This window comes from Orcinus orca, chromosome 19, assembly GCF_937001465.1.
Source record: "Orcinus orca chromosome 19, mOrcOrc1.1, whole genome shotgun sequence".
Taxonomy (NCBI): Eukaryota; Metazoa; Chordata; class Mammalia; order Artiodactyla; family Delphinidae; genus Orcinus; species Orcinus orca.
Window position 1 is genome coordinate 41,408,714 of NC_064577.1, and position 23,711 is coordinate 41,432,424.

At 48.1% G+C, this 23,711-nt stretch overlaps 1 protein-coding gene and 2 long non-coding RNA genes across 10 annotated transcripts in view; 1 reads left to right on the top strand and 2 right to left on the bottom strand.

Annotated features, from left to right (window-relative positions):
• Nucleotides 1–23,711, top strand: part of LOC101273992 (keratin, type I cytoskeletal 14) — a 111,609-nt gene that overhangs the window by 23,077 nt on the left and 64,821 nt on the right. Inside the window, exons 1-8 of one of the 8 annotated variants that reach the window (XM_004282872.4) lie at nucleotides 19,096–19,689; nucleotides 20,948–21,030; nucleotides 21,627–21,783; nucleotides 21,938–22,099; nucleotides 22,181–22,306; nucleotides 22,407–22,627; nucleotides 22,720–22,766; nucleotides 23,299–23,565. In XM_004282872.4, coding sequence (XP_004282920.3) covers nucleotides 19,159–19,689; nucleotides 20,948–21,030; nucleotides 21,627–21,783; nucleotides 21,938–22,099; nucleotides 22,181–22,306; nucleotides 22,407–22,627; nucleotides 22,720–22,766; nucleotides 23,299–23,396 — 1,425 coding nt within the window. In that variant the 5' untranslated portion in view covers nucleotides 19,096–19,158 and the 3' untranslated portion in view covers nucleotides 23,397–23,565. Of the gene's footprint in view, nucleotides 1–2,685; nucleotides 2,743–18,257; nucleotides 19,690–20,947; nucleotides 21,031–21,626; nucleotides 21,784–21,937; nucleotides 22,100–22,180; nucleotides 22,307–22,406; nucleotides 22,628–22,719; nucleotides 22,767–23,298; nucleotides 23,566–23,711 lie in introns of those variants that run through there. The other 7 variants (XM_049702474.1, XM_049702476.1, XM_049702479.1 and 4 more) reach the window with 7 other exon arrangements.
• Nucleotides 5,595–8,412, bottom strand: LOC125962176 (uncharacterized). The gene is made up of 2 exons (XR_007473676.1): nucleotides 7,996–8,412; nucleotides 5,595–7,951 (listed from the first exon to the last, which is right to left on the bottom strand). It is a non-coding gene; the product is annotated as an uncharacterized LOC125962176 (long non-coding RNA).
• Nucleotides 15,111–18,335, bottom strand: LOC117197719 (uncharacterized). Its single transcript, XR_004478531.2, has 2 exons — nucleotides 17,486–18,335; nucleotides 15,111–15,480 (listed from the first exon to the last, which is right to left on the bottom strand). It is a non-coding gene; the product is annotated as an uncharacterized LOC117197719 (long non-coding RNA).

The following is a 23,711-nucleotide window of genomic DNA, read 5'->3' on the forward strand; positions in this document are numbered from 1 at the left end:
GTGATGTTGAGCATCTTTTCATGTGCCTATTGGCCATCTGTATGTCTTCTTTGGAGAAACGTCTGTGTAGGTTTTCTGTCCATTTTTTGATTTTTTTTTTTTTATTATTGAGTTGTATGAGCTGTATGTATATTTTGGAAATTAAACCCTTGTATGTCGCATCATTTGCAAATATTTTCTCCCATTCCATAGGTTGTCTTTTCGTTCTGTTTATAGTTTCCTTTGATGTGCAAAAGCTTATAAGTTTGATTAGGTCCCATTTGTTTACTTTTGCTTTTATTTCTATTGCCTTGGGAGAGTGACCTAAGAAAACATTGCTACGATTTATGTCAGAGAATGTTTTGCCTATGTTCTCTTCTAGGGGTTTTATGGTGTCACGTCTTATATTTAAATCTTTTTTAAAAAATTATTTGTTTATTTATTTATTTTTGGCCACATCCTGTGTTAGTTGCGGCATGCGGGATCTTTCACTTGATGTGCGGGCTCTTCATTGTGGCACACGGGCTTCTCGGGCTTCTCTCTAGTTGTGGTGTGGGGGCTCCAGCGTGCATGGGCTCTGTAGTTGTGGCACGCAGGCTCTAGAGCATGTGGACTCTGTACTTGCAGCATGTGGGCTCTCTAGTTGTGGCCTGTGGACTCAGTAGTTGCAATGCACAGGCTTAGTTGCCCTGCGGCATGTGGGATCTTAGTTTCTTGACCAGGGATTGAGCCCACGTCCCCTGCATTGGAAGGTGGATTCTTAACCACTGGACAACCAGGGAAGTCCTGTCTTTAAGTCTTTTTGAGTTTATTTTTGTGTATGGTGTGAGGGAGTGTTCTAACATCATTGATTTAAAATGCAGCTGCCCAACTTTCCTAACACCAGTTGCTGAAGAGACTGTCTTTTTCCAATTGTATATTCTTCCCTCCTTTGCTGAAGATTAATTGACTGTAGGTGTGCAGATTTATTTCTGGACTCTATTCTGTTCCATTGATCCATGTGTCTGTTTTTGTGTCAGTACCATGCTGTTTTGATTACTGTAGCTTTGTAGTATTGTCTGAAGTCTGGGAGGGTTATGCCTCCAGTTTTGTTCTTTTTCCTCAGGATTGCTTTGGAAATTCTGGGTCCCTTATGCCTCCATATAAATTTTAGGATTATTTCCTCCAGTTATGTGAAAAATAACTTTGGTTATTTTTCTCTTTGGTAATTTGATAGGGGTCACATTAAATCTGTAGATTGCTTTGGGTAGTATAGCCATTTTTCAGGTTTAGTTTTTAATCGCTGCTGTATAGGAAGAGAATTTAGCTCTCTGTGCATTTTCCCTATCCACTTTTTCCTACCCTCTCAATAACTTTTCATTAGTAAACGTTTAATGTTTACATTTTTATGACTATTTAAATATCATTCACAACCAAATCATGTTTTACACTATATTAAATTTCCTCAGAATAAATATCTGTTTTTCAGTTTGTATAAGTTTTCTTTGTACCTATCACTAATTCATTGCCAGAAGTATACATCTCCTCTTAATGTGTTAAACACTGCCTATTCCATCAATTTCATGTTCTTGAAGATGTCCTTCCTGGAGCCCTCTGTCCTCCTGCTCCAGTCTGTTCTGGGTGCTCTCTGGGCCTGCTATTACCCGGACATCTCCCTTCACCATTGTCTTGGGCATCTCTTCTTTCTCTATTGCACCCCTTGTTTTCTGGATCCCATGTCTTCTTTTTCCTCCCTCTCCCTCCCTTTATTTGAGTGAAACACATACTCTTATGAAAAGTTTTATAGAGGTTAAAGTTTTTGAACTTTCATTTCTGAAAATATTGTTAGTCTCTTGACTGATAGTTTGGCTGGGTATGGAATTCTAGGTTGGAAATAATTTTTCCTCAGCATTTTGAAGGTATTGTTTCTTCACTGTTTCCTGGCTTCCGGTATTACACTTGAGAAGTCTAATTCTATTTTGATTCTAGATCCTTCATACTATCCCATTCCCACTCTTCCCCCAGCAGGATTTAGGTTCTTCTCTTTCTCTCCAGTGGCTGAAATATCACATATTCTGCCTTGTTGTGGCTGTGTCTTCATCTGTTGGATTAGGCACTTAGCAGAATCTTTCAATGTAGGAACTCATGTTCTTCACTGATAACATTTTGGTGAGTTTCTTTCATATATATATACATATACAAACATAACTACAATCACACCAAATACAATTTAATGCTGTTTCCACTTTTTTTGGTTACCATATAAAGTAATGCAACAATGGAACATCTTTCTGCATAACACTTTATTTTCATATATTTTTTGCAGTATTTCTTTAGGCTAGATTCCCAGAAGTATAATTACTAGGTGAGAAGATAATGAATATTTTAACGGTCTTAATTTGTACTGCCAAATTGATTTAAAGAGAAGTTGTATCAATTTACATATTTTTCCATCAGGGAATGGGAGTGCCTATTTCAAAACATGCTCAGCAACTTTGAGTATTATCTTTAAAAAATATCTTTTGTGAATTGATTCATCACTTTTAAAGCTGATGTTATGGAAGAACTCTGACACAGACATATAGTCCTGGCCTGGGTTGTTAAAAACTCGTGGGCACATGCTCATGAGTTGGTGAGTAATGAGATGTCAGAACAGAGTGTGCAGAACACACTTTACCTGGGTGTGGGGAGCGATTTTAACAAAACTGTTTGTGCTTGTGTCTTCAGAATGAATACCAGCCAACGGTGGACCTTCGGGAAGCTCCATGAGAAAGTCCTCCATTTGACAGATGGGGAAACTGAGATTTCAACTAATCAAGGAAAAAAAAATTTCTTTGGGTCTCTCAGCTAGTTAGAAAAATGGCCTAAGAGCAGGAACCATGTGTCTCCTGTTCATTGCTGTGTCCAGTGTAAACAAAACCTGAGCCCCTTTTATTTTTTATTAATATTATTATTTTATTGAGGTATAGTGGATTTTCAACATTATATTAGTTTCAGGTGTACAACATGGTGGCTAAATATTTTTATAGCTTATACTCCATTTAAAGTTATTATAGGGCTTCCCTGGTGGCGCAGTGGTTGAGAGTCCGCCTGCCGATGCAGGGGACACGGGTTCGTGCCCTGGTCTGGAAAGATCCCACATGCCGCGGAGCGGCTGGGCCCATGAGCCATGGCCGCTGAACCTGCGTGTCTGGGGCCTGTGCTCCGCAACGGGAGAGGCCACAACAGTGAGAGGCCCGCGTACCGCAAAAAAAAAAATTAAATAAATAAATAAAAATAAAGTTATTATAAAATATTGGCTATATTCCTTGTGCTGTACAATATGTCCTTGTAGCCTATTTATTTTATACATAGTAGTTCATACCTATTAATCCTCTATCCCTATCTTGCCCCTCCTCCCTTCCCTCTCCACTCTGGTAACCACAAGTTTGTGCCCTATATCTCTGAGTCTATTTCTGTTTTGTTATATTCATCATGAGCCCCCTTTACAGAAAGACATTATCGAAGCAGAAATGTAAATTTCGCCTTCAGTAAAGGAAGCAGGTTTTCCATCTGGAAATGCTTGGATTTCTCAAGCTAAGATTTAAGTCCAAATCAGACTGCATTTTTAATTTTTTAAAATTTTATTGAAGTATAGTTGATTTACAATGTTGTGTTAATTTCTGCTGTACAGCAAAGAAATTCAGTTATGCATATATATATTCTTTTTCATATGCTTTTCCATTATGGTTTATCACAGGATATTGAACATAGTTCCCTGTGCTATATAGTCCTTATTGTTTATCCATCCTATATATACTAGTTTGCTTCCGCTAATCCCAAACTCCCAATCCATCCCTCCCCCATGTCCCCTCCCCCTTGGCAACCACAGGTCTGTTCTCTATGTCAGATCAGACTGCATTCTGCTCTTGGCTGGTCTTTCCTGCTTCCTAAGATCCTGGCACCTGAGATGAGGAGGTTGAGTGCACTTGAATGTTCCTTGTAACGTGTCTATTTTGAACACACCCTCAGATTCTTCATGCTCGAGTTATATGTCAAAGTTGGTAAAATATTGTTTTAGATAATTGCATAAAGTGCTAAACAATGGCTGAAGTGAGAATTGATGATAGCCCATAAAGTGTATCTGCTGAAGTCAGTGACTTAGTGGTAAGCTCCTAAAGGTTTTGCGTTCTTTGGGCCCATTGTTTCTGAGAGCTATTAAAAGCAGTGTGTCACTCCTGATATCTGAGATAAGTGATTTCTTCTGTTTGCCTTCCCATTGCTGTAGCTTGGAGTTTAAAATCTTCTGATGGCTTCCTGAAACATAACACACATGAAGCTTTTGGTTTTGCCTGTCCCCAACAAACTTAGACAGCACCTGGCATGTAAGGGACACTCAAGATTTGTGGATTAGAGCCATGGGTTTGGTGTAGAAGACTCTGCTCTCTCTGGTCTCCATGGAACGTTCTCAGAAGGAAGATTCTTGGGGACAGGCTTCTCTAGATTCCATGTGCCTTTCATCACATTGCTCCAAGGCTGCCGCAGAAGAGAAAGAAAGTATCTTTTTGAGCTATGGAGGGGTGGAGTCGGGGCTGTGAGAGCTGAGGCACTGAGCAAGTGCAGCTCTTTATCTGGCCTCCCTCGGATGTGCTGCCCCTTCCTCTGATGTGCTGTGTGGTCACTGCCATGGGCAGACATAGCTCTGTGTCCCTGCTTCCCCATCTGTCCAGGACGCCAGAAGGGCTTTGAGCAGATCAAGGGGTGTTAAAGCATAAAAGGCTATTTGGAAGGAGAGTCCATTTCTGACTCGGTTCCCTGTTAACCCACTGATGGGGTCCAAATGTTTCTTTCTTTCCTACAATTATAAGATTATTACACCTAAAACAGATATGTTTTGTTCCTTCCAATTGTAACCAAGCAGGACCCTGTGGAGTCTTCCCGGGACAGACCCCTCCTCCATATCCTCTGTGGTAATGTAGCTCCTCTCTGAAGTACCCAGATAATAGTATCTCATGCATACTTCCTGAGTTTTTCTTTAAAAATGCTTTGCTGAAACCCTTCAGAGAGTTCGGGGATTTTTTTGGGCACGAGCCACCCGTTCTCCTTGCATGACCCTGCAAAAATACTTCTCTGCTCCAAAATCCGATGTCTTGGTTTGTTTGGCCCCGCTGTGCATAGGGCACATGAACTTGCATCCAGTAACACAGTTTTTATCTGCCACATGAATAGTGTGACAACATAAATGGAAATATAAAAAAACAAAACATTCATCCATTGTTCTGTCCCCAAGATTTTTATTCTCCTAGGCTCTTTTCTGGCCTCCTTATATGTGAGTACATGGCAAAGGTGACTTTCAAATATTTAAGGGGCTTCATTATTAAATGAATAAGTTAATAGAAATAAAAGACCAGGGCTTCCCTGGTGGCACAGTGGTTGAGAGTCCGCCTGCCGATGCAGGGGACACGGGTTCGTGCCCCGGTCTGGGAAGATCCCACATACCGTGGCGTGGCTGGGCCCGTGAGCCATGGCCGCTGAGCCTGCGCGTCCGGAGCCTGTGCTCCGCAACGGGAGAGGCCACAACAATGAGAGACCCGCGTACCGCAAAAAAAAAAAAAAAAAGAAAGAAAGAAAAGACCAGTATAAAAGGACATATGTACAAGATATTTATTGCTGCATTATTTATAGTGGCTGAAAATGGAAAACCAAGTGACAACCGTTGGTAGTGTATAGTAAAGGGGATAGTGCCATAACCAAGCAGGACCCTATGGGGCCTTCCTGGGACAGACCCTTCCCCCATATCCTCTGCTTTAGCTCCTGTCTGAAGTACCTAGATGATAGTATCTGATGCACATTTCCTGAGTTGTTTTACAGAAGCTAAAACCCCCACTAAATGGAATAAATTAACTACTTGATGACCATGAGCATGTAGCCCCCAGACCTACTGGAGCTTAAGGACTGAATAATTTTAACAGAGTAATACCACTCTGTTACCTCACCATCAACCAATCAGAGAATTGTGCATGAGCTGATCATATAACCTGGGACTCCCTTCCCTCACCTGGCTGATGATAGCCGACATTTATTGTTTGTAGTGTTTCTGATGGCCATCATCAAAAAGTCTACAAACAATAAATGTTGGAGAGGGTGTGGAGAAAAGGGAACCCTCCTACACTTTCGGTGGGAAAGTAAATTGGTGCAACCACTATGGAGAACAGTATGGAGGTTCTTTAAAAAACTAAAAATAGAGCTACCATATAATCCAGCAATCCCACTCCTGGACATATATCCAGAGAAAACCATGGTTTGAAAGGATACACGTACCCCAATGTTCATTGCACACTATTTACAATAGCCAAGACATGGAAGCAATTTGTAGCAACACGGATAGACCTGGAGATTATCATACTAGGTAGAGTAAGTCAGACAGAGAAAGACAAATATCATATGATATTCTGCTTGTATGTGGAATCTAAAAAAAAATGATACAAATGAATTTATTTACAAAACAGAAACAGACTCACAGACTTAGGAAACAAACTTATGGTTACCAAAGGGGAAAGGTGTGGGAGGGATAAATTGGGAGTTTGGGATTGACATACACACACTGCTATATTTAATATAGATAACCAGCAAGAACCTACTGTATAGCGCAGGGAACTCTGCTCAATATTCTAAATATTCTAATAACCTAAATGGGAAAAGAACTTGAAAAATAATAGATACTGGCTTATTTTGCTTAGTGTGATGTCCTCCAGGTTCATCCATGTTGTGGCATGTGACACCATATAATAGATTTTTAAATTCACTTTGTATTTAGATAATAATATGGCTATACAAATCAAAAGTGACAACCAAAAAGAAAAAAATAAAACAAGCTTAAAGTAAGATCGTAGTCCCTTGCAGAAGGTAGTGCGGTATAGTGGAAGAAGAGGACCACTAAGGAGAGGAAGAAGGTCCTCCTTCCATACGAGGACCACATGGGTTGAACTTGGAGCGTGACCTTGAGCCGATCTCTTCATCTCTCCAAGTCTCAGTTTCCTCTTCTGTAAATTTAGGGTGTTGGCATCTACCTGAAGGGGTTCATGAAAGAATGAAAGGAGATAAAATGTGGACAAAGCACACAGTAGGCCCCCAATAAATGTTTGCTTGCTTCTTCCCTCTCTCTCGGACAGTTTTCAAAGCAGCCCGACCTGTTGTTGCCTCCTTTGATTCTTGCAGCAAGGCTGGGGGCAGGCTCTGTGTCCTGCGTCTTAAGGCTGAGATGAAGTGAACGCCTCCTCCCTGCCCGCTCTCTGCCAGGACTCCTTGCTATCTCCCCGTACCACACTCGTCCCATTTTACAGGTGGGGAAATAGAGGCTCAAGGAGGCTGAGCCACTTGCTGAAGGGCACGTGACTGGTAGGTGAGGTGTTAGAACGGTGTCCCCCCCACCCATCCCACTTCAGGGTAGATCTTCCAGATGAGCAGACCACTGGTCTCGTTTGACTTGTTCAGGTTTCCAGAGAAGGCAAGTTCCCGCAGGAGTCCAGTGACTCAGCCCATGTCCACTTAGAGGCTGTTCTGGGCTAGGTGTGCTGGGCTCAGGGTGGGGGCTATGGTGATCAATCAGGAGCAGCCCTGGCCTTAAAGGAGGTGCTGATTTACAGCTACTACGCGGGGAAGGGCACTCTTTGTCTTTCTCCTAGAGGTGCCGCTGGTGTGTGCAGCGTGGTTCCGCAACCAGCCCCACCCCCCGCCCCCAGGCCAAGCACCCCTGGGCAGCCCGGTCTTGGCCGCTGCCTCCCCTCCCCCTCCTCTTCCTCTAGGTAGGGCAGTGGGGCATTAACACCATGGAAATGGCCCATGCTACAAATTGGGGCTTGATTTGTTGTGTTTTAGTGATTGTCCAGACTTAAGAAAGTCTAGGCTTTAACATTTCAAGAAGAAAAATGTTAAAAAAATGCAGATTAATCTGAAAAGTGTGTCATGTCTGTAGCCATTGCCCTCTGAATAGCAAAAATTACAAAAAAATATCCTTTCAGTATTTGGAATCTGCTATTTGACTTAGCAGAGAGTTACTCACATCATTGGTAAGTGACTGAAGTTAGGGCCTAGGCCTTTGTTGTTTGAGTTTTATCTTATCCCTTGACGTAAACACAAACTTTAACCAGCATTCATGTCAGAACAACACTTTATTATCAGCGGCAACCAGAGATTGCAAGAGTTTGGCAAAATCAGTGAATGAAAGCATCCTATGGGAATCATTTGACTCTATGGACCTACAATTAAAGAGTACGCCTTATTATTTGTAAATTGCTGCTAGACATCCCCTATATTAATAAAATTTATAGATTATATATTTATATTTATAAAATTTATCAATATAATTGTAAATATAATTATATCATTTATACATATACTAATTATAAATTTATATTATATATTAGTCATGACTATTACATATTTATAATATAAAATTATATAATATAATGAATATATTAATATAATATGCAATTAATATAATAATAAATAATGATACATTAGAATATATGATATATAACTATATAATATATTATGTGTAATATATAGTTATGCATTATAAAATTACATATTTATTATAATTTGTAACATATTCTGTATTATTATATAATACATATACAATATATTGTAAAATTATATATTAGTCTATGTAATATATGTACAATATATTATAAAATTATATAATTATATATTAGTAAATTATATATTATATATTATTTGTGTGTAATGTATATATTTCCCCTCTCCCTGGATATCCGGTGGGTGAACATTTACCAGCATACCACTGGCATATATAGTTAAAACCCAAAAGCTCAGGTGCCTCAGTTTGGGTTTTAGAAGCAGATCCTTAGACAAAAATTTCAAGTGCAAGAAGTGTTTTGGGTGATGTCTCATGAAACACCATTAGGAAGTGGGAAGTGAGACAGGGAGGGAAAGGAAGCTAATAAGGGCTGTGTTATCAAGCAAGTGAACACTGTGGATAACTGGAGCTTAATCCCACCAGGGAACTCCCACCTCAGTGTTCTTTCCAAAGGACGAGGGAGCTGGGGTATTTATCCTCCCATTCCATCAGTCTCAGGCAGGGGGAGTGGCATTAACCGCCCCCAGCACTCTGGCCTGTCCTGTACATTGGCAGAATGGGCTCTTGTGGCCAGAGAAGGTCCTCAGGCAAAAGTCTCTGCTGCTGACAAATCTGGCCAGTAAGTGCCTAGGAGAAGTGACCAGAACTTGGTGGTAACAGGAGGCTGTGATGCTGCCAGGGGTTGGCTTTATGGAGCATCCTGGCAGCTTTGGGACAGCTGCACATTCAGTGGCAGCTAGAAGGGGCTCAGCATTTGGGGACTGAGGCCCAGGGAGCTTCCTTGCCTTTACCTCTCTAAGTCTATAACATGGATACTGTAACCTTCCCCAAGAGGCTTAGGATTAAGTGATAATATCGGTGGTAGTGCCTAGCCCAGGGCTCAGGAAATGAAAGCTCTAAGTGTCCTTCAGAGTCTATGAAGACAGATTCTTCTCAGACCTCAGACCTTAGAAGATATTTATCTCTTGACAGTCAGATGTGCCTCCTTTTTAGTTAGTAAGAGTTTTATATTTCATCATGTTTCCTTTTTTGTCTTGGCTGCCGGGAAACCCAGAGCTAGAGGTCAGGTCTACCAGCCTCCTCCCTTTTTTTTTTTTTTTTTTTTTGCGGTACGCGGGCCTCTCACTGTCGTGGCCTCTCCCGTTGCGGAGCACAGGCTCCGGACGCGCAGGCTCAGCGGCCATGGCTCACGGGCCCAGCCGCTCCGCGGCATGTGGGATCTTCCTGGACCGGGGCATGAACCCGCGTCTCCCGCATCGGCAGGCGGACTCTCAACCACTGCGTTACCAGGGAAGCCCCCACCTCCCTTTTGCAGTAGACACAAATTGGGGTGGCTGCTTAGATCATAGAGGTTGGGGCCAAATCTGTGCCCCCCACTTTTTCTGATACTAGACCTTTACTCCTTGGTTGGGCCTTGGGGCTGTGGGGCAAGTATGCCTGCTGGGTTGGTCATATAGGATTCTGGCTACTGGCCACATCAGGCCATGCAGGTGGCCTTCCCTGGGTTTTTTTCAAATTCGAGTTGATCCTCTCTAGCCAAGAGGCTGAAGGATGAGTTTAGGACTGCCTTCAGCCATGGTTCCAGCCTTTTGTGTGTGTGTGTGTGTGTGTGTGTGTGTGTGTGTGCGTGCACATTACAGAGAGAGAGAGAGAGAGAATGATGAATCAATGAATTGCCTCTTTTTGAAACTAATTCAATTTGGGTTTCTGTCTTTTGCAACCAAAACATGTTCATCAATATACTCTATTATCTAATTCTTGATTTATTTTACTTTAATGGATACTTTTAGTTTTATTATACATGAGGTAAGTTTTATGTTATAAATTTTTTTCTTTTTTAAAATTGAACTAGAGTTGATTTACAATATTTAGGTATACAGCAAAGTAAATTCAGTTATACATGTATATATATATATATATATATATATACATATATTCTTTTTCAGCTTCTTTTCCATTATAGGATATTACAATATATTGAATATAGTTCCCTGTGCTGTACAGTAAATCCTTGTTGCTTATCTATTTTATATATAGTAGTGTATATCTGTTAATCTCATACTCCTAATTTATCCCTTCCCCTCCTCTTTTCCCTTTGGTAACCATAAGTTTGTTTTCTATGTCTGTGAGTCTGTTTCTGTTTTGTACATAAGTTCATTTGTATCATATTTTAGATTCCCACATATAAATGATATCATATAATATTTGTCTTTCTCTGCCTGACTTACTTAGTATGATAATCTCTAGGTCCATCTATGTTGCTGCAAGTGGCATTACTTCATTCTTTTTATGGCTGAGTAATATTCCATTGTATGTATACCACATCTTCTTTATCCATTCATCTGCTGATGGTTGCTATGTCTTGGCTATTGTAAATACTGCTGCTATGAACATTGGGGTGCATGTATCCTTTCAAAATAGAGCTTTCATTTTTTCCAGATATATGCCCAGGAGTGGGATTGCTGGGTCGTATGGTAGTTCTATTTTTAGTTTTTTAAGGAACCTCCATACTGTTTTCCATAGTGGCTGCACCAATTTTCATTCCCACCAACATTGTAGGAGGGTTCCCTTCCACACCCTCTCTAGCATTAATTATTTGTAGCCTTTTTGATGATGCCCATTTTTTGATGGGGTTGTTTGGTTTTTGATATTGAGCTGTATGAACTATCTGTATATTTGGGGAATTAACTCCTTGTCAGCTGCATCATTTGCAAATGTTTTCTCCCAGCCTGTGTCTTCTTGTTTTGTTTATGGTTTCTTTTGCTGTGCTGTACATGTGTCTTTTCTCGTAAGCTGCGTAGTCCCCTCTTTCGGAAGTGAGTGACACAGAAATGGGCATGTGTATGTGTCTGAGGACAGATGTTGCCAGGGCTGCTTGGAGAACCAGGTAACGCCGAGTGACTGGTGCGACTTCCCTGGTCTCGGGGCCTCACTGGAATCCCTGAGCTGCTGCTTCCCTGCCTCCCTCACTCCCGGGGGGTAGTGGTGCGGGGGGACGGTGCTGGACCTCCAACCTCAGAATGTGGGTCCCTGCCTTTTCCCCTCACACCCAAGCCGTCCTGCTGACTCTTCCCTGGCAGGGCTTCCGCATCTACCAGTTCCCAGAGACTCCGCCCTGGCCAGGCCCTCGCATACTCATCATCACCGTGGCCTGCTGGCCTCAGCAGCTCTCTGGAGGCCTCCCTCCTCCTGTCACTCTGATGCCCCAGCGCTCTCCTGGACTCCTCTTTGGTCTTTGCCTGAATTTTGATACCTGTTTTCCATTTGTGCTCACCCCCTGCCCGCCCTTGACCTCTAGGTCTTCATTTAAAGTAAGTTTTTAGCTAAAAATTTCTTCTGTGCCAAGCCCATGCTGGCTACTAGCCATGAATTATCTACTCCTCTCAATAATCCTGCGAGGGAGGAACTATTATTTTGCCCATTTGATAGGAAACAGGCTCAGAGGGCTGCAGTGACTTGTCCAAAATCACACAGCCGGTCAGTGGGGGATCCCAGGCTGGAACCCCAAGTGTGACTCCTCCGTGTCTCAGCCTGGGGGAAGGGGTGAGCTGCACGGCCTTGAACCTGGTCCCCCACCTCTGACTGGTGGAAACTGCTCCTTTCTTTCTACCCTTCAGGCTGGAAAGCCTTGCCGTTCTTGCGGGGTCTCCCGTACTCTCTCCGAGGGCCTGTTGCTCAAGGCTCCTGACACAGCTCTTGTGATTCCCGGGTGCTGAGGTTGCTGGCGCTGGTGTTCTCACAGCCACGCCCCTGTCTGGGAATGCTGCCTCCCACTCCACTCATGCAGGGATCTTCCTTCTTTCAAACCTGAGTCAAACCTTTCCAAGAAGGCTTCCATGTGCTACCCAACTCCCCGGCGGCTCCTCAGTTCTGGGCTCCCCTCAGCCTACGGAGCAGAGAAGGCTCTAGGCTCATTTGCCCTCTCGCTTTAGACTGGATGTCCCCAAGCATAAGGGCTGTATCTCCCGTGTCAGACCAGAGTAATTACAGTAAATTAACACACTGAACACCTACTACATGAGAGAGACACTCTGTGGCTGGCCCCCGAAGGCACTGTAGTAAACTATAATGGGGGGTGCACAGATCATAGAAGTACTGGGAGCGCTGAAAAAGGGGAAATCCAGGTGATCTGAGGTGAGGGGGTGGGACTTCCTGGGAGAGAAGTCCGCCAAACCCGTCCCTCATCTGGATAAGGGCAAGCGGCATCTTCCTTCCCCCTTTTCCCTTTGCTCCCCCCTCTCCCAAAGTGTGTTCCACACGGACGCCAGAGTAGCCCTTGTAAACACACCTGACAGTGTCATTGCCCTTCTTAGGACCCTTCAGTGCCCCCAGAGTTGTCAGGATAAAGTCTGAGCTCCTTAGCACGGCCTTTGTCCCCCAGCCTCTGCTCTCAGTTCCATCAGGCAGATCCAGCCTTCAGCAGTGTGCTCCAGCAATGCTTAAGTGCTTGCATTCTCCAGCAGACCCATGTCTCACGCCTATGTGTCTTTGCTCAGGTGCTTCCCCGAGCAAATGGGATGTCCTTCCTCACTTCCTTAGCTTGCTTAGCATCTATTCATCGTCAAGGTTCAGCTAAGTTAAGAACTCCTCTAGGATGCTTGCCCGCCTTGGGATGGGTGGGATGACTTCTCTTTCTCTGTGTTCCATCCATCCTTCACCCCCCAGCCCACCCATCAACCCACCCACCACCCATCCACCTTCCATTTTTCTATTTATCCATCCATTATCCTTCCATCCATCCATCCATCTGCCCACTCACCTGCCAATCCATCCGTCCATCCATCCATCCATCCATCCTTCCACATTTCCTTACCATCTTCCCTTTCCTCCCTTCCTCCCTTCCTTGCCCCTCTCTCTTTCTCTTCTGTCTGTCTTTCACTGAGCATCTACTTTATGCCACACAGTCTACAGAAATCATATCTTAAATCTGTCTGTTGAACTGAGGCTTGGCCTCAAAGAGTGTGAGAGTTGGGCAGAAAGAGAAGACAGAAGAGGAAATTCAGGCAGAGGCTGGGAGATGAGTGGGGATGTAGGGGTTAGTGAGAGACCTGGGCTGCTGCGGTGGAGCTCAGTTTGCACTGGGCATCACGGGTTATTGGCTGGAGAACTTAAGTCTTATTTTTCTTGAACAGGGAGCTAATAGAGGGTTAGTGAATCCATCTGTTGCTGGCCTTTGGTTACCTAACCGTTAATGTTCTTAACAACGCGAACGTGATTCTGGGGTTCAGGCACAGCTCTTTTCACCCTACACATTCTCACCCTGCCTAGCTCAGATTGCTGGCTAACAATCGTTAAACACTTGGCACTTTCAAAGCAGGTTCTGTTGTGTGACTTTGAACATGACCTTTCCCCTCTCTGGACCTCGGTTTCCCCATCTGTAAAGTTAAGAGACTTGTCTCAATGACCCCTGAAGCCCTTTCTGGCTCAGACTTTTGGGGACCCTCTGGCAGGAGGGGACCTGTCGTTGAAAAGTGAGGCTTACAGCCCAGGCGAGCTGGGATTGAATCCTGGCTGAGAAGCTTCCTTGCTGTGGACACTTGAGAATTTCCTCAACCTCTGAAACGTCTGCATCTAAAACGTGGGATGGTCAGTCTCTGTTCAGTCAGCTCTAGCAGCTGGCAGGCTCAGACGGGCCCCTGGACATGGAAACACTTGAATCAGTCTATCCGGAAACACTTGAATCAGCCTATCCGTTGGGTCAGCGCAGGTTCTCACAGGATGCTTGGCCCAGATGGGAAGTCTGACCTGGGAAACCAGCGGGTGGTAGAGCTTTCTATGGGACAGGGCACCTGGGTGTTCCAGGCTCCTGATTGCCTCCTGGGCCTGCAATTCTACCTGCCAGCCTGCTCCTGGCCCCCGTGCTAGCCCTGCATTTCTGGTGACAGACACTCAGGTCCAGGTCAGTTCAGGTCCCAGATTGTCATTCTTAGAAGTGACAGCCCTCAGCTCTAGGAGACTTAACCCTTGCTGTACAGAGGTGGCTGGGACCTGGGGAGAGGGATGGAAAAATTGAAGGGGCCTGGGCAGGGGAGAGTGTGGAGAGATGAGGAAGGAAGGGCAGGGAACACAGAACTCTGTCAGGAGGAGATGAGAAGCCCAGCCCTGGGCAGACCCTGGAGGGGAAGGTGGTCTGAGAATCGCAAGGAGGGCTCCACTGGTTACTTGACTGTGGACCTTTCTGGACCTCAGACTTCCTACCTGTGACATGGGGAGGACCTTGACTGTCCCTTCCTTTCCCCCATGGCTGGTGGGGGGCTAAGAAAAGACTCTAGACATCAGTGGTTAGAGAAACACTTGGTATCTCTTAAGGGAAGAGGCCTGGGAATACCTTAGGGCACAGAGATGGTGTGAGGGGGCCCAGACTGGCTTTGGGGCTGGACAAGAGAGGAAGAAAGAGTTCTTTCTTGGGCCTGGACCACTCCCCCAATCTCTCCTAAAAGCCACAGTCCCTCAAGTATGGATAAATGAGGCTCTAGAGCCAGTGGGCATCAAGAGCTCCTTCCCTCCACTGATGGATGCAAAAACCAGTGGGTGCAAGTTTAAAGAGAAACAGGATAAGTTGCATAGTCTCAAAGTATCTTCCTCAAAGTATTTATTAGTTTCAGCAAGAAAAATAATATCACAGTGGAGAAACCTAGTAAACCCCACCTTAGCCAATGAACAAGGTTAATGTCACCAGCCCTAGGACACGTCAACACACGGACGCTTGAGATGATGCACTGAGAAGACCACAACGACACTTCTGTGATTTTCTTGCCAAAATGCATCACCTCAATCTGATGTTGAGAAAATATCAGAAAAACCCAAACCGAGGGATATTTTCAAAATAACCGACCAGTACGCTTCAAAAGCATCAAGGTCTTAAAAGACAAGGAACGACGACGAGGGACTGTCACAGACTGCAGGAGACATGACAACAAGTGAGTGGAATCCTGGATTGGATCCTGCAACAAAAAAGGATCATTGGTGGAAAAACTGGTGAAATTCAGGTCTGTCGTTAATTAACAGTATTGGGTCAATGTTAATGTGTTGGTTTTGATCGTTGTATAATGTTTATGTGATCTGTTCATATTAGGGGAAGCTGGGTGAAGGGTACACACAGACTCTGTACAAATTTTGCAACTTTTTCTGAAGGTTTAAAATTATTTCAAAATAAAAAGTTAGAAAAAAAGAGCTCTCTCCCCGAGTCGTTGTCTATTTGTGAAGGAGTCAGAGAAACTGGGTGACGGGGAGTGTGGATCAGAGACCTGAGAATTCCGTGCTTCTCTGCTGCTCCCTCCCTGGCACCTTTACATGTTGAGTTAGAGCTGCTCCCAGAAGCCTTCCGGACTGGCCCTGCCAACATCTTATCACAACCATCCCTCCAACAAATTTTCACCACTGCCTCTGCAACACGGATAATTCCGGGTCTGTTACATGGTGTAGTGGGTTGAAGAGTGTCCCGCTCAAATTCATGTGCACCCGGAACCTCAGAATGTGAACTGATTTGGAAATAGGGTCTTTGCAGATGTAAGAATTGAGAGAAGATCGTACTGGATTAGGGTGGGCGCTAAATCCAATGAGTGTCCTTAGATAGAAAAGGACACATGGAGACACAGAGACACACGTGCTGCCCACGTGAAGACAGAGGCAGAGATTGGGGTTTTGTTGCCACAAACCAAGGAATGCATGGAGCCGCCAGAAGTTGGCAGAGGCAAGGAAGGATTCTCTCCCAGCACATCCGTAGGGAGTGTGGCACCTTAATTTTAGACTTCACGCCTCCAGAACGGTGAGAGAAGAGTTTCAGTTGTTTTTAACCACCAGGTTTGTGATAATTTACTTCTGCAGCCTCAGGAAATGAATACACATGAATTGCACTTTTCTTCTGTTTGTTCATATCTTCAGTAATTCCGATGGGTAGCCTCTCTTTCCTTTCAGGCTGGGGGCTTCCAAAGAGACAGTCTCTTCCATTAGACCGGGCTCTGAGAGTAGGGCCTGTGCCTCCCTCCTCAGACTGGGCTGTCCCTAGGTCCCCTCCTTCCTTAGGATCCCATCCCCTGTGTGGTCCTCAGCACACAGTGTGAGCTCTGTGGGGGCTGCCTCGCCCTGCCCCTTCACCAGTTTGGATTGGCACTGGTCCGCCCTACCACAGGCTGGTGCCGGGAGACTCACCAACAACAAGACGCACTGCCCCAGGCTCCTGACATGCCACACAAAGCCTGCCTGGGACCCCAGAGGTTGGGGGGGGGTACTCCAGCTCCAACAGACAACCTCCCATCACATTAGCCACAGCTGCCCCCGAAAGCTGCCTCTCTTCAAAATGTCAGGAACACCGGGCTGGGCTATTTGCATCTAGATCCCTGTGTGCAGGGGGAAGGGGACTGGCCTTAGGATCTGAGCCAGGGTCTAGTCCTGGGTGAGGGAGGAGATCAGTCTTGATTCCCATGCTGGGATTCCAGGGTCCATGGAGGTAGAGAGGGGGCTGGCAAAGGTCTCTTCCTAGATGGTGTGCGTGAATTTATATGTCATGGGTTCCCTACCCTGCTTGTCTTTTGGATTCCCCTTGGAGAGGGGCAAGGAGGGAGGATCTTTTGGGTTCCACTGAATCAAGTGAGAGGGAAGAAGAGCTTTTCCTGTGTCCCGTGCTCCAGGGATTCTATCCGTGGTTCCCTGTGGTGGAGAGAGGGTGGTAGGTGGCACAGAGGAAGTGGGTGTTGGGCTCTGCACCCACTGGTGTCCCCCCGGCTCCCTCTGGACGCTGCATTCTTCTCTGGAGAGCACCCCATCCGTGCTCCACCCCACAGCTGACTGCAACATCTCCTAACAAAGGCTTTCTCCTTCAGCCCAAATCCCTGCTGCCTCTCACTGAGGAAGATGTAGGGCTGGGCCAGGGCTGCGGGAATCTCCTCTGGAAGGAGATTACGGGTCCCTGTCAGGCGTGGTCACTTGCTTACTCACATACTCACGTACTTGAGCGTCCTCAGCATGGCAGTTTTGTGGAGCCCACAGCCTCGAGTGTCTGTCTCAGCATTGTCTTCTGAGCCCCAGTGGCAGGGGGCGGGGAGGGCAGCTCCCTGACCTCTGCTTTGGGTTAGGGTGGGGGGAGAGGGAGGCATCGCTTCCCTGCAGGGAGCCATTGATCCTAGGAGGAGTGTTGGAACCTCCAGCAGGAGCTGTTAGGACCTGTCTGGGGAGATGGGACGAGTCAGGCAGCCCCAGACACGACCACATTCCTCCCAACATGCCTGCCGGGGTCCGTGGGGCTGAGGGGCGGCAGGAGGGCGGGGTGAGGCTGAAGGGGGTGCCTTTGGAGGTTGTCTGGGAGACCTGGCATAGCTGAGGGCCCCATATACAAACCTCCGAGGCAGAACTTGATGGACCCCTGGACGTGTCCCCTGACCCTCGGGCCCTCAGTAGTCCGGGACCCTTGAGTTCACTTTCAGGTGCCTGCACTCCTCCCGTCACCGAAAACAAACAAACCAACCCCAAACATTCCTTGAGTCGGCTCCACAGGGGGCTCAAACAAGTGTACCCGAGCCAGACCCTCCCACGAGGGGCTGCCCTGGGGGCCTGAGAAAACACCTGGGGCTGGAAGCAAAAAGGCCCCCTCCAGTCCTGTTCCAGTAGTGTTGCTTCACCCCCCTCTGGGGCCCAGACTGGGCTACAATAGTGCTACCCAGACTTTGTGCCACACTCAGCATACAAAACCCTTTCACAGCCATTGCCACGTTGAATTCTCAGTGCTGACTCTGCAGTACTCCCACTTTACAGATGAGCAAACTGAGACTCCAAGGAGGGTCAGGGCCTGGGTCACACAGGAGTAAATAGCAGAGTCAGGACTCAGTCTGACTCCATGCACTTTCCCAGTGTCTCCTGTGACACCACCTGCCTTTGGCCAGACTGAGCAGCCAATGCCATGGGCCCAACCACAGATGTGTGGAGGATCTTAGGGTCTGTGCCTAGGGCTGGGGAGAGCCGCCTGGATTTCCCTTTACTGGGGGTATCGGGAGAGAAGCCTGAGCCACCTGACTACTGGCTGGGCATGTTTCGGGGATGTGACAGGCCCCGTGGCACAGTCCAGCAGGTCAGAGTTGGGAGGGCCCCCAAACCTTGTTTCTTTTTATGGGTGGTAACGCTGAGGGGGTGTCTCTGTGCCCCGTGTGACCTTGCCATGCTGGTGTTCCTCCTGGAACATGGAGTGCTGGGCTTCCTCTAGGTGGATGTCAGAGACCCACCTAGTTAACGGGGACTAACAAGTCACTAGGTTTACGGTGCAGAGACCCTCTCCCACCACCTGGCTGAGCCCGGCATGCAGAGGGCTGTGCTCCCAGGGCCCAAAGGGAAAGTGTAGCCTGTAGGCCCATACCTCCTCCTGTGACTCACACCTGGTGGGACAAGAAACCCGAAACACCCCGAACAATGAGTTTCCAGTAAAATATGACAGACATGATGGGGCGGAGGAGAGGAGGGATCTGACTGGGAGTTGGCACTGTCCCCTGGGTGATGAAAGCCAAGGGGAATGGAAAATGCCAGGCCCGCCCTCACCCAGGAGTATAAAGCCTTGCATCCCTTCCTAACTCACCCAAGCACCTTTCTCTTCTCTCTGCCGACTCACTCGCTCGCTCACTTCCCTCCTTGACACCATGACCAGCCGCCAGGGCACATCTTCCAGCTCTATGAAGGGCTCCTATGTCATCAGCGGCGGCTCCAGCTGCGGGTCTTCTGCCAGGGCCGGAGGCTCCTTCCGGGCCCCCAGCAACTACGGGGGCCTGTCCTCCTCCCGCTACTCCTCCGGGGGTGTCTGCGGGGTGGGGGGTGGCTATGGTGGCAACTACAGCAGCAGCAGCAGCTTTGGTGGGGCCATGGGTAGCGGCTTCGGTGGAGGATACGGCGGTGGGGCTGGTGGTGGCTACGGTGGTGGCTTCGGTGGTGGCTCAGGTGGTGGCGTGTGTGGCGGCTTTGGCGGTGGTGATGGGCTCCTGGTGGCCAGTGAGAAGGTGACAATGCAGAACCTCAACGACCGCCTGGCCTCCTACCTGGACAAGGTACGCGCCCTGGAGGAGGCCAACACTGACCTGGAGGTGAAGATCCGCGACTGGTACCAGAAGCAACGGCCCACTGAGATCAGGGACTACAGCGCCTACTTCAGGACCATCGAGGACCTGAGGAACAAGGTGCGTGGACCAGGCAGCGGGAGGTGCCGCTCCGGCCAGCTCATTTAGGAGCAATGGCTGCTTCAGGCCACTGGTTACTTGGGATTCTTAGGCAGAAGAGCTTCCAGCTCCAGATCCCTTCTTTTGGCTCTAGATGCCTCCAACAGAGCTGGTCTGTGAGAAGATGGTCTCCCTTCCCCTATCTTGTTCATGCCTCTCTGAGCTCCAGATTCTCAGACCACAAGAGACCAGGGATTCCTACCCTTACATTTTACAGAGGAAGAAGCTGAAGCTTTGGGCTGTCTGCCCAAGGTCACACAGCAAATTAATGGCCGAGCCAAGCCTAAAGCCCTAGTGCCCCACCTGCCAGTACAGGAGGCAGCAACCCGTTCTCCAGCACAGGGGAGGAGCGAGGCTCTAACTGCTCCAGGCTAAACATCCAAGTCACTCATTAGCTCATTAGTCTGGGCTGTGGCGGCTGCTGCCCGTGCGCCCTGGCACGGGTGGCCCCTCCCCACAGCCAGGAGGGCATGGAAAACCCACAGAGACAGTCACTGGTGGCCCACTTTACGTGCCCTGTGTAGGAGAGGGCCTGGGGGGCTTGTGTTATCTGACTCCAGCCCCCGTTCCTTGCTCCCGTGTCACCTCAGGAACCTGCGGACCCTGCTTCCCTTGGTGTCTGGCTCTGATGCTTTGAGTGGATTAGGGAAATCAGATGATGAGGGAGGGAACTCTAGCCAGTCCAGGGTTCTACCTTTGTTTGCTTTCCTTTTGCTTCTTCTTGTCGAATCCCCTGTGCCAGCTGGATCTCAATTTTTGGGAAAGCCCCACTTTGAGGTCCTGTGCTCTGAAGACTTGAAAAGGAGTGTACGTGCCTACAGAGAACTGGCAGGGCTGACTTGTGCAGTGAGAGCAGAACTCAGATCCGGAAGGGGGTCTGGAGAGTCCAGTCACTCCCCTCCTCTGTGGGTCGGGCACTCGAGGGCCTGAGACTCATCTCAGGCTTTGCAGCAACTCAGTGGTAGATACAGGATCAGAACTCAAGGGCTTTTTATCTAAGGTCAGGGTTCTTTCTACCCATTCTGCTGACCACGAGTAGCCAAGTCCTGGGTCAAATCTGGACCACTGTGAGTTACCCTTTAGGCTGCCGTGGCAAAGGCTTGTGGGGAGTAGCAGGGACTCAGGCAGAAGCATGAAAGCAAAGTCCTGATGCAGGCTGCAGTCAGGTCTGGCTAGTGCTGTCCACTGGACCAATGACCTGTGCCCTTTCCACCTGCAGATCCTTGCGGCCACTGTGGACAATGCTAATATCGTGCTGCAGATTGACAATGCCCGCCTGGCCGCTGATGACTTCCGCACCAAGTGAGTTTGCAGTGGTGTTTCAGAGCATCCCGTCTCCCCTGGGTTGGGCATTTTTGGAGAAGTGTCCCCTGAACAGAGCTGGAATGTGCCACAATGGCTGTGTTGAAAACCCCTTGGGGTGTTTGTAAAAATACGAGACTCTTGGGCCCCACCTTTGGGGTTTGGATTCAGTTATTATTATTTTTTTTTCATTCAGTTATTTTTAATAGGCTACCTGGGTGATCCTGACCCACAGCCAGATTAGGGGGCCACTGCTTTAGGGAGGGGCAGTCCCCACTTCCCCGCCTGCCCCTGAAGTGCAGGAGGTAGTCCTATCTGGAGGCCTTGTGCGCTACTGGCTGGCTGAAGCCAGAAGCATCGCCCCTCCGTGAATTCTATAGCATGATCAACTGTCTTATTCTTGGCACTGTCCCCCTCCCCAGAATTTCAGATCTGAGGAATAATGGGCTCTGTGTCCATCCATGCCATCTTCAAGACTGGCTCACTAAACCGCCCACAGGATGCCGACTATGGGCAGAAGCTGCAGGGGGAAGAGAACAGAGCCTTCAGTGTGGCCAGGGAGGGTGTCTCATTCCTTTTTCCCTGGGTCATTCCAGGTACGAGACGGAGCTGAACTTGCGCTTGAGTGTGGAGGCCGACATCAACGGCCTCCGCAGGGTGCTGGATGAGCTGACCCTGGCCAGAGCTGACCTGGAGATGCAGATCGAGAGCCTGAAGGAGGAGCTGGCCTACCTCCGGAAGAACCACGAGGAGGTGAGAACCAAATGGAAAAGCCAGCTTAGAGGGTTAGCTGGGAGGGAGGAGATGGTGGAGAGGAATGTTCAGACCTGGAACACCTCTGACTAGGGAGCCCTAATCGGTTGCCATAGTGAGGCCCCTGACTGTGGACCGTTCTTTGGTTGTGCAGGAAATGGCTAACCTGCGAGGCCAGGTGGGCGGGGATATCAACGTGGAGATGGATGCCGTCCCCGGCGTGGACCTGAGCCGCGTCCTGAACGAGATGCGCGAACAGTACGAGAAGATGGCGGAGAAGAACCGCAAGGACGCCGAGGACTGGTTCTTCAGCAAGGTGGGTGGCATTCGGAGTGGAAGGGACCCAGGACGCCTGCCTCCGTGGAACTTCCAGTGCCAACGATGTTCTTTTCTGCAGACAGAGGAACTGAACCGCGAGGTGGCCAGCAGCAGCGAGATGGTGCAGAGCAGCAAGAGCGAGATCTCAGAGCTCCGGCGCACCATGCAGAACCTGGAGATCGAGCTGCAGTCCCATCTCAGCATGGTAGGGGCGCTGCCAGGCCTGGGGGGCGGCGTGCTCAGGGTCCTGGAGGGAGAGAATGACCACCCTCATGGATTCCTGATCTTCTTTCCTTCCCTCACAGAAATCATCCCTGGAGAACAGCCTGGAGGAAACCAAAAACCGCTACTGCCTGCAGCTGTCCCAGATCCAGGGGCTCATCTGCAACGTGGAGGAGCAGCTGGCCCAGCTGCGCTGCGAGATGGAGCAGCAGAGCCAGGAGTACAAGATCCTGCTGGACGTGAAGACGCGGCTGGAGCAGGAGATCGCCACCTACCGCCGCCTGCTGGAGGGCGAGGATGCCCAGTGAGTAGGGGCCCCCTCTCAGTCCCGCCCCGCCCTGTTCACTCACTGCCCCCTGTGTGTCTGATCATTTTGCCCCTTTTCTGTCTTCACAGCTTCTCCACCTCCCAGTTCTCCTCTGGCTCTCAGTCATCCAGAGATGGTAAGAATTTCCTCCTCATCAAGCCTGGACTCAAGACCACCCCCTGTCTCCCAGCATGTCTAGGATGTTAGATGGGAGCTTCTGGAGGGGTTGAGCTAGGGTTTTCTCACCCAGTATCCCTTATGCACCTCTGTGGGTAGAAGAAGCCATTTTCTAAACCCTCCTTATGGCGAGGAGTTGGTGGCCCCCTATATGTGGCAGATCCCATAGTTCTGGCGGTCAGCATCAGGGACAGAGCCCCACATGGGTCTTCCCACGAAGACCAGTCCATTTGGGAAGATCTGGATGGAACCATTTTGGGCTGAGTTATTAGGAAGCTCCAGTCTGAAGACACAGACTCTGCCCCTGACCTTAGGGAGCTCTAGTCTGAAAGAAATGTGCTGATGATATCCGTGCCGGGGCGAGAGCAGCGGGTGAAGTGGTAATCAGGGGAGATGGCAGCAGGGAGACAGTTTGTTTAAGTGCCCTCGCACTCCTGATTTCTCCATTGCCTATCCGCCGCTGATAACACCCTCTCTCCCCTCTTCCCCAGTGACCTCCTCCAGTCGTCAGATTCGCACCAAAGTCTTGGATGTGCAGGATGGCAAGTTGGTGTCCTCCCACGAGCAGATCGTTCGCACCAAGAACTAAAGCTGCTCTGCGCTGTTCAGGCCTAGAAAGCTCCCCATGTGGACACAGATTTCACTGGGTGAATCCCCTGTCCTGTCCCCCACCCCCCCACCGCAAGCACTTCACACCTGAGCCTTGTTTCACCCTTGCCCCTCCCAGCAATCAATAAAGCTTCATTATCTGAGTTGCACAGCTCTCGCCTCTGCCTGGTCATTGTCAGGAGGGGTGGTGGGGAGAAAGTGGAGGAAGCATCTCTTTGGAGCTCTCATAGCACCTGGCTATGTCATCCGGGACTGGGAGAAAGGACCTGGGGGCAGATCAGGCCCAGGTCCCAAG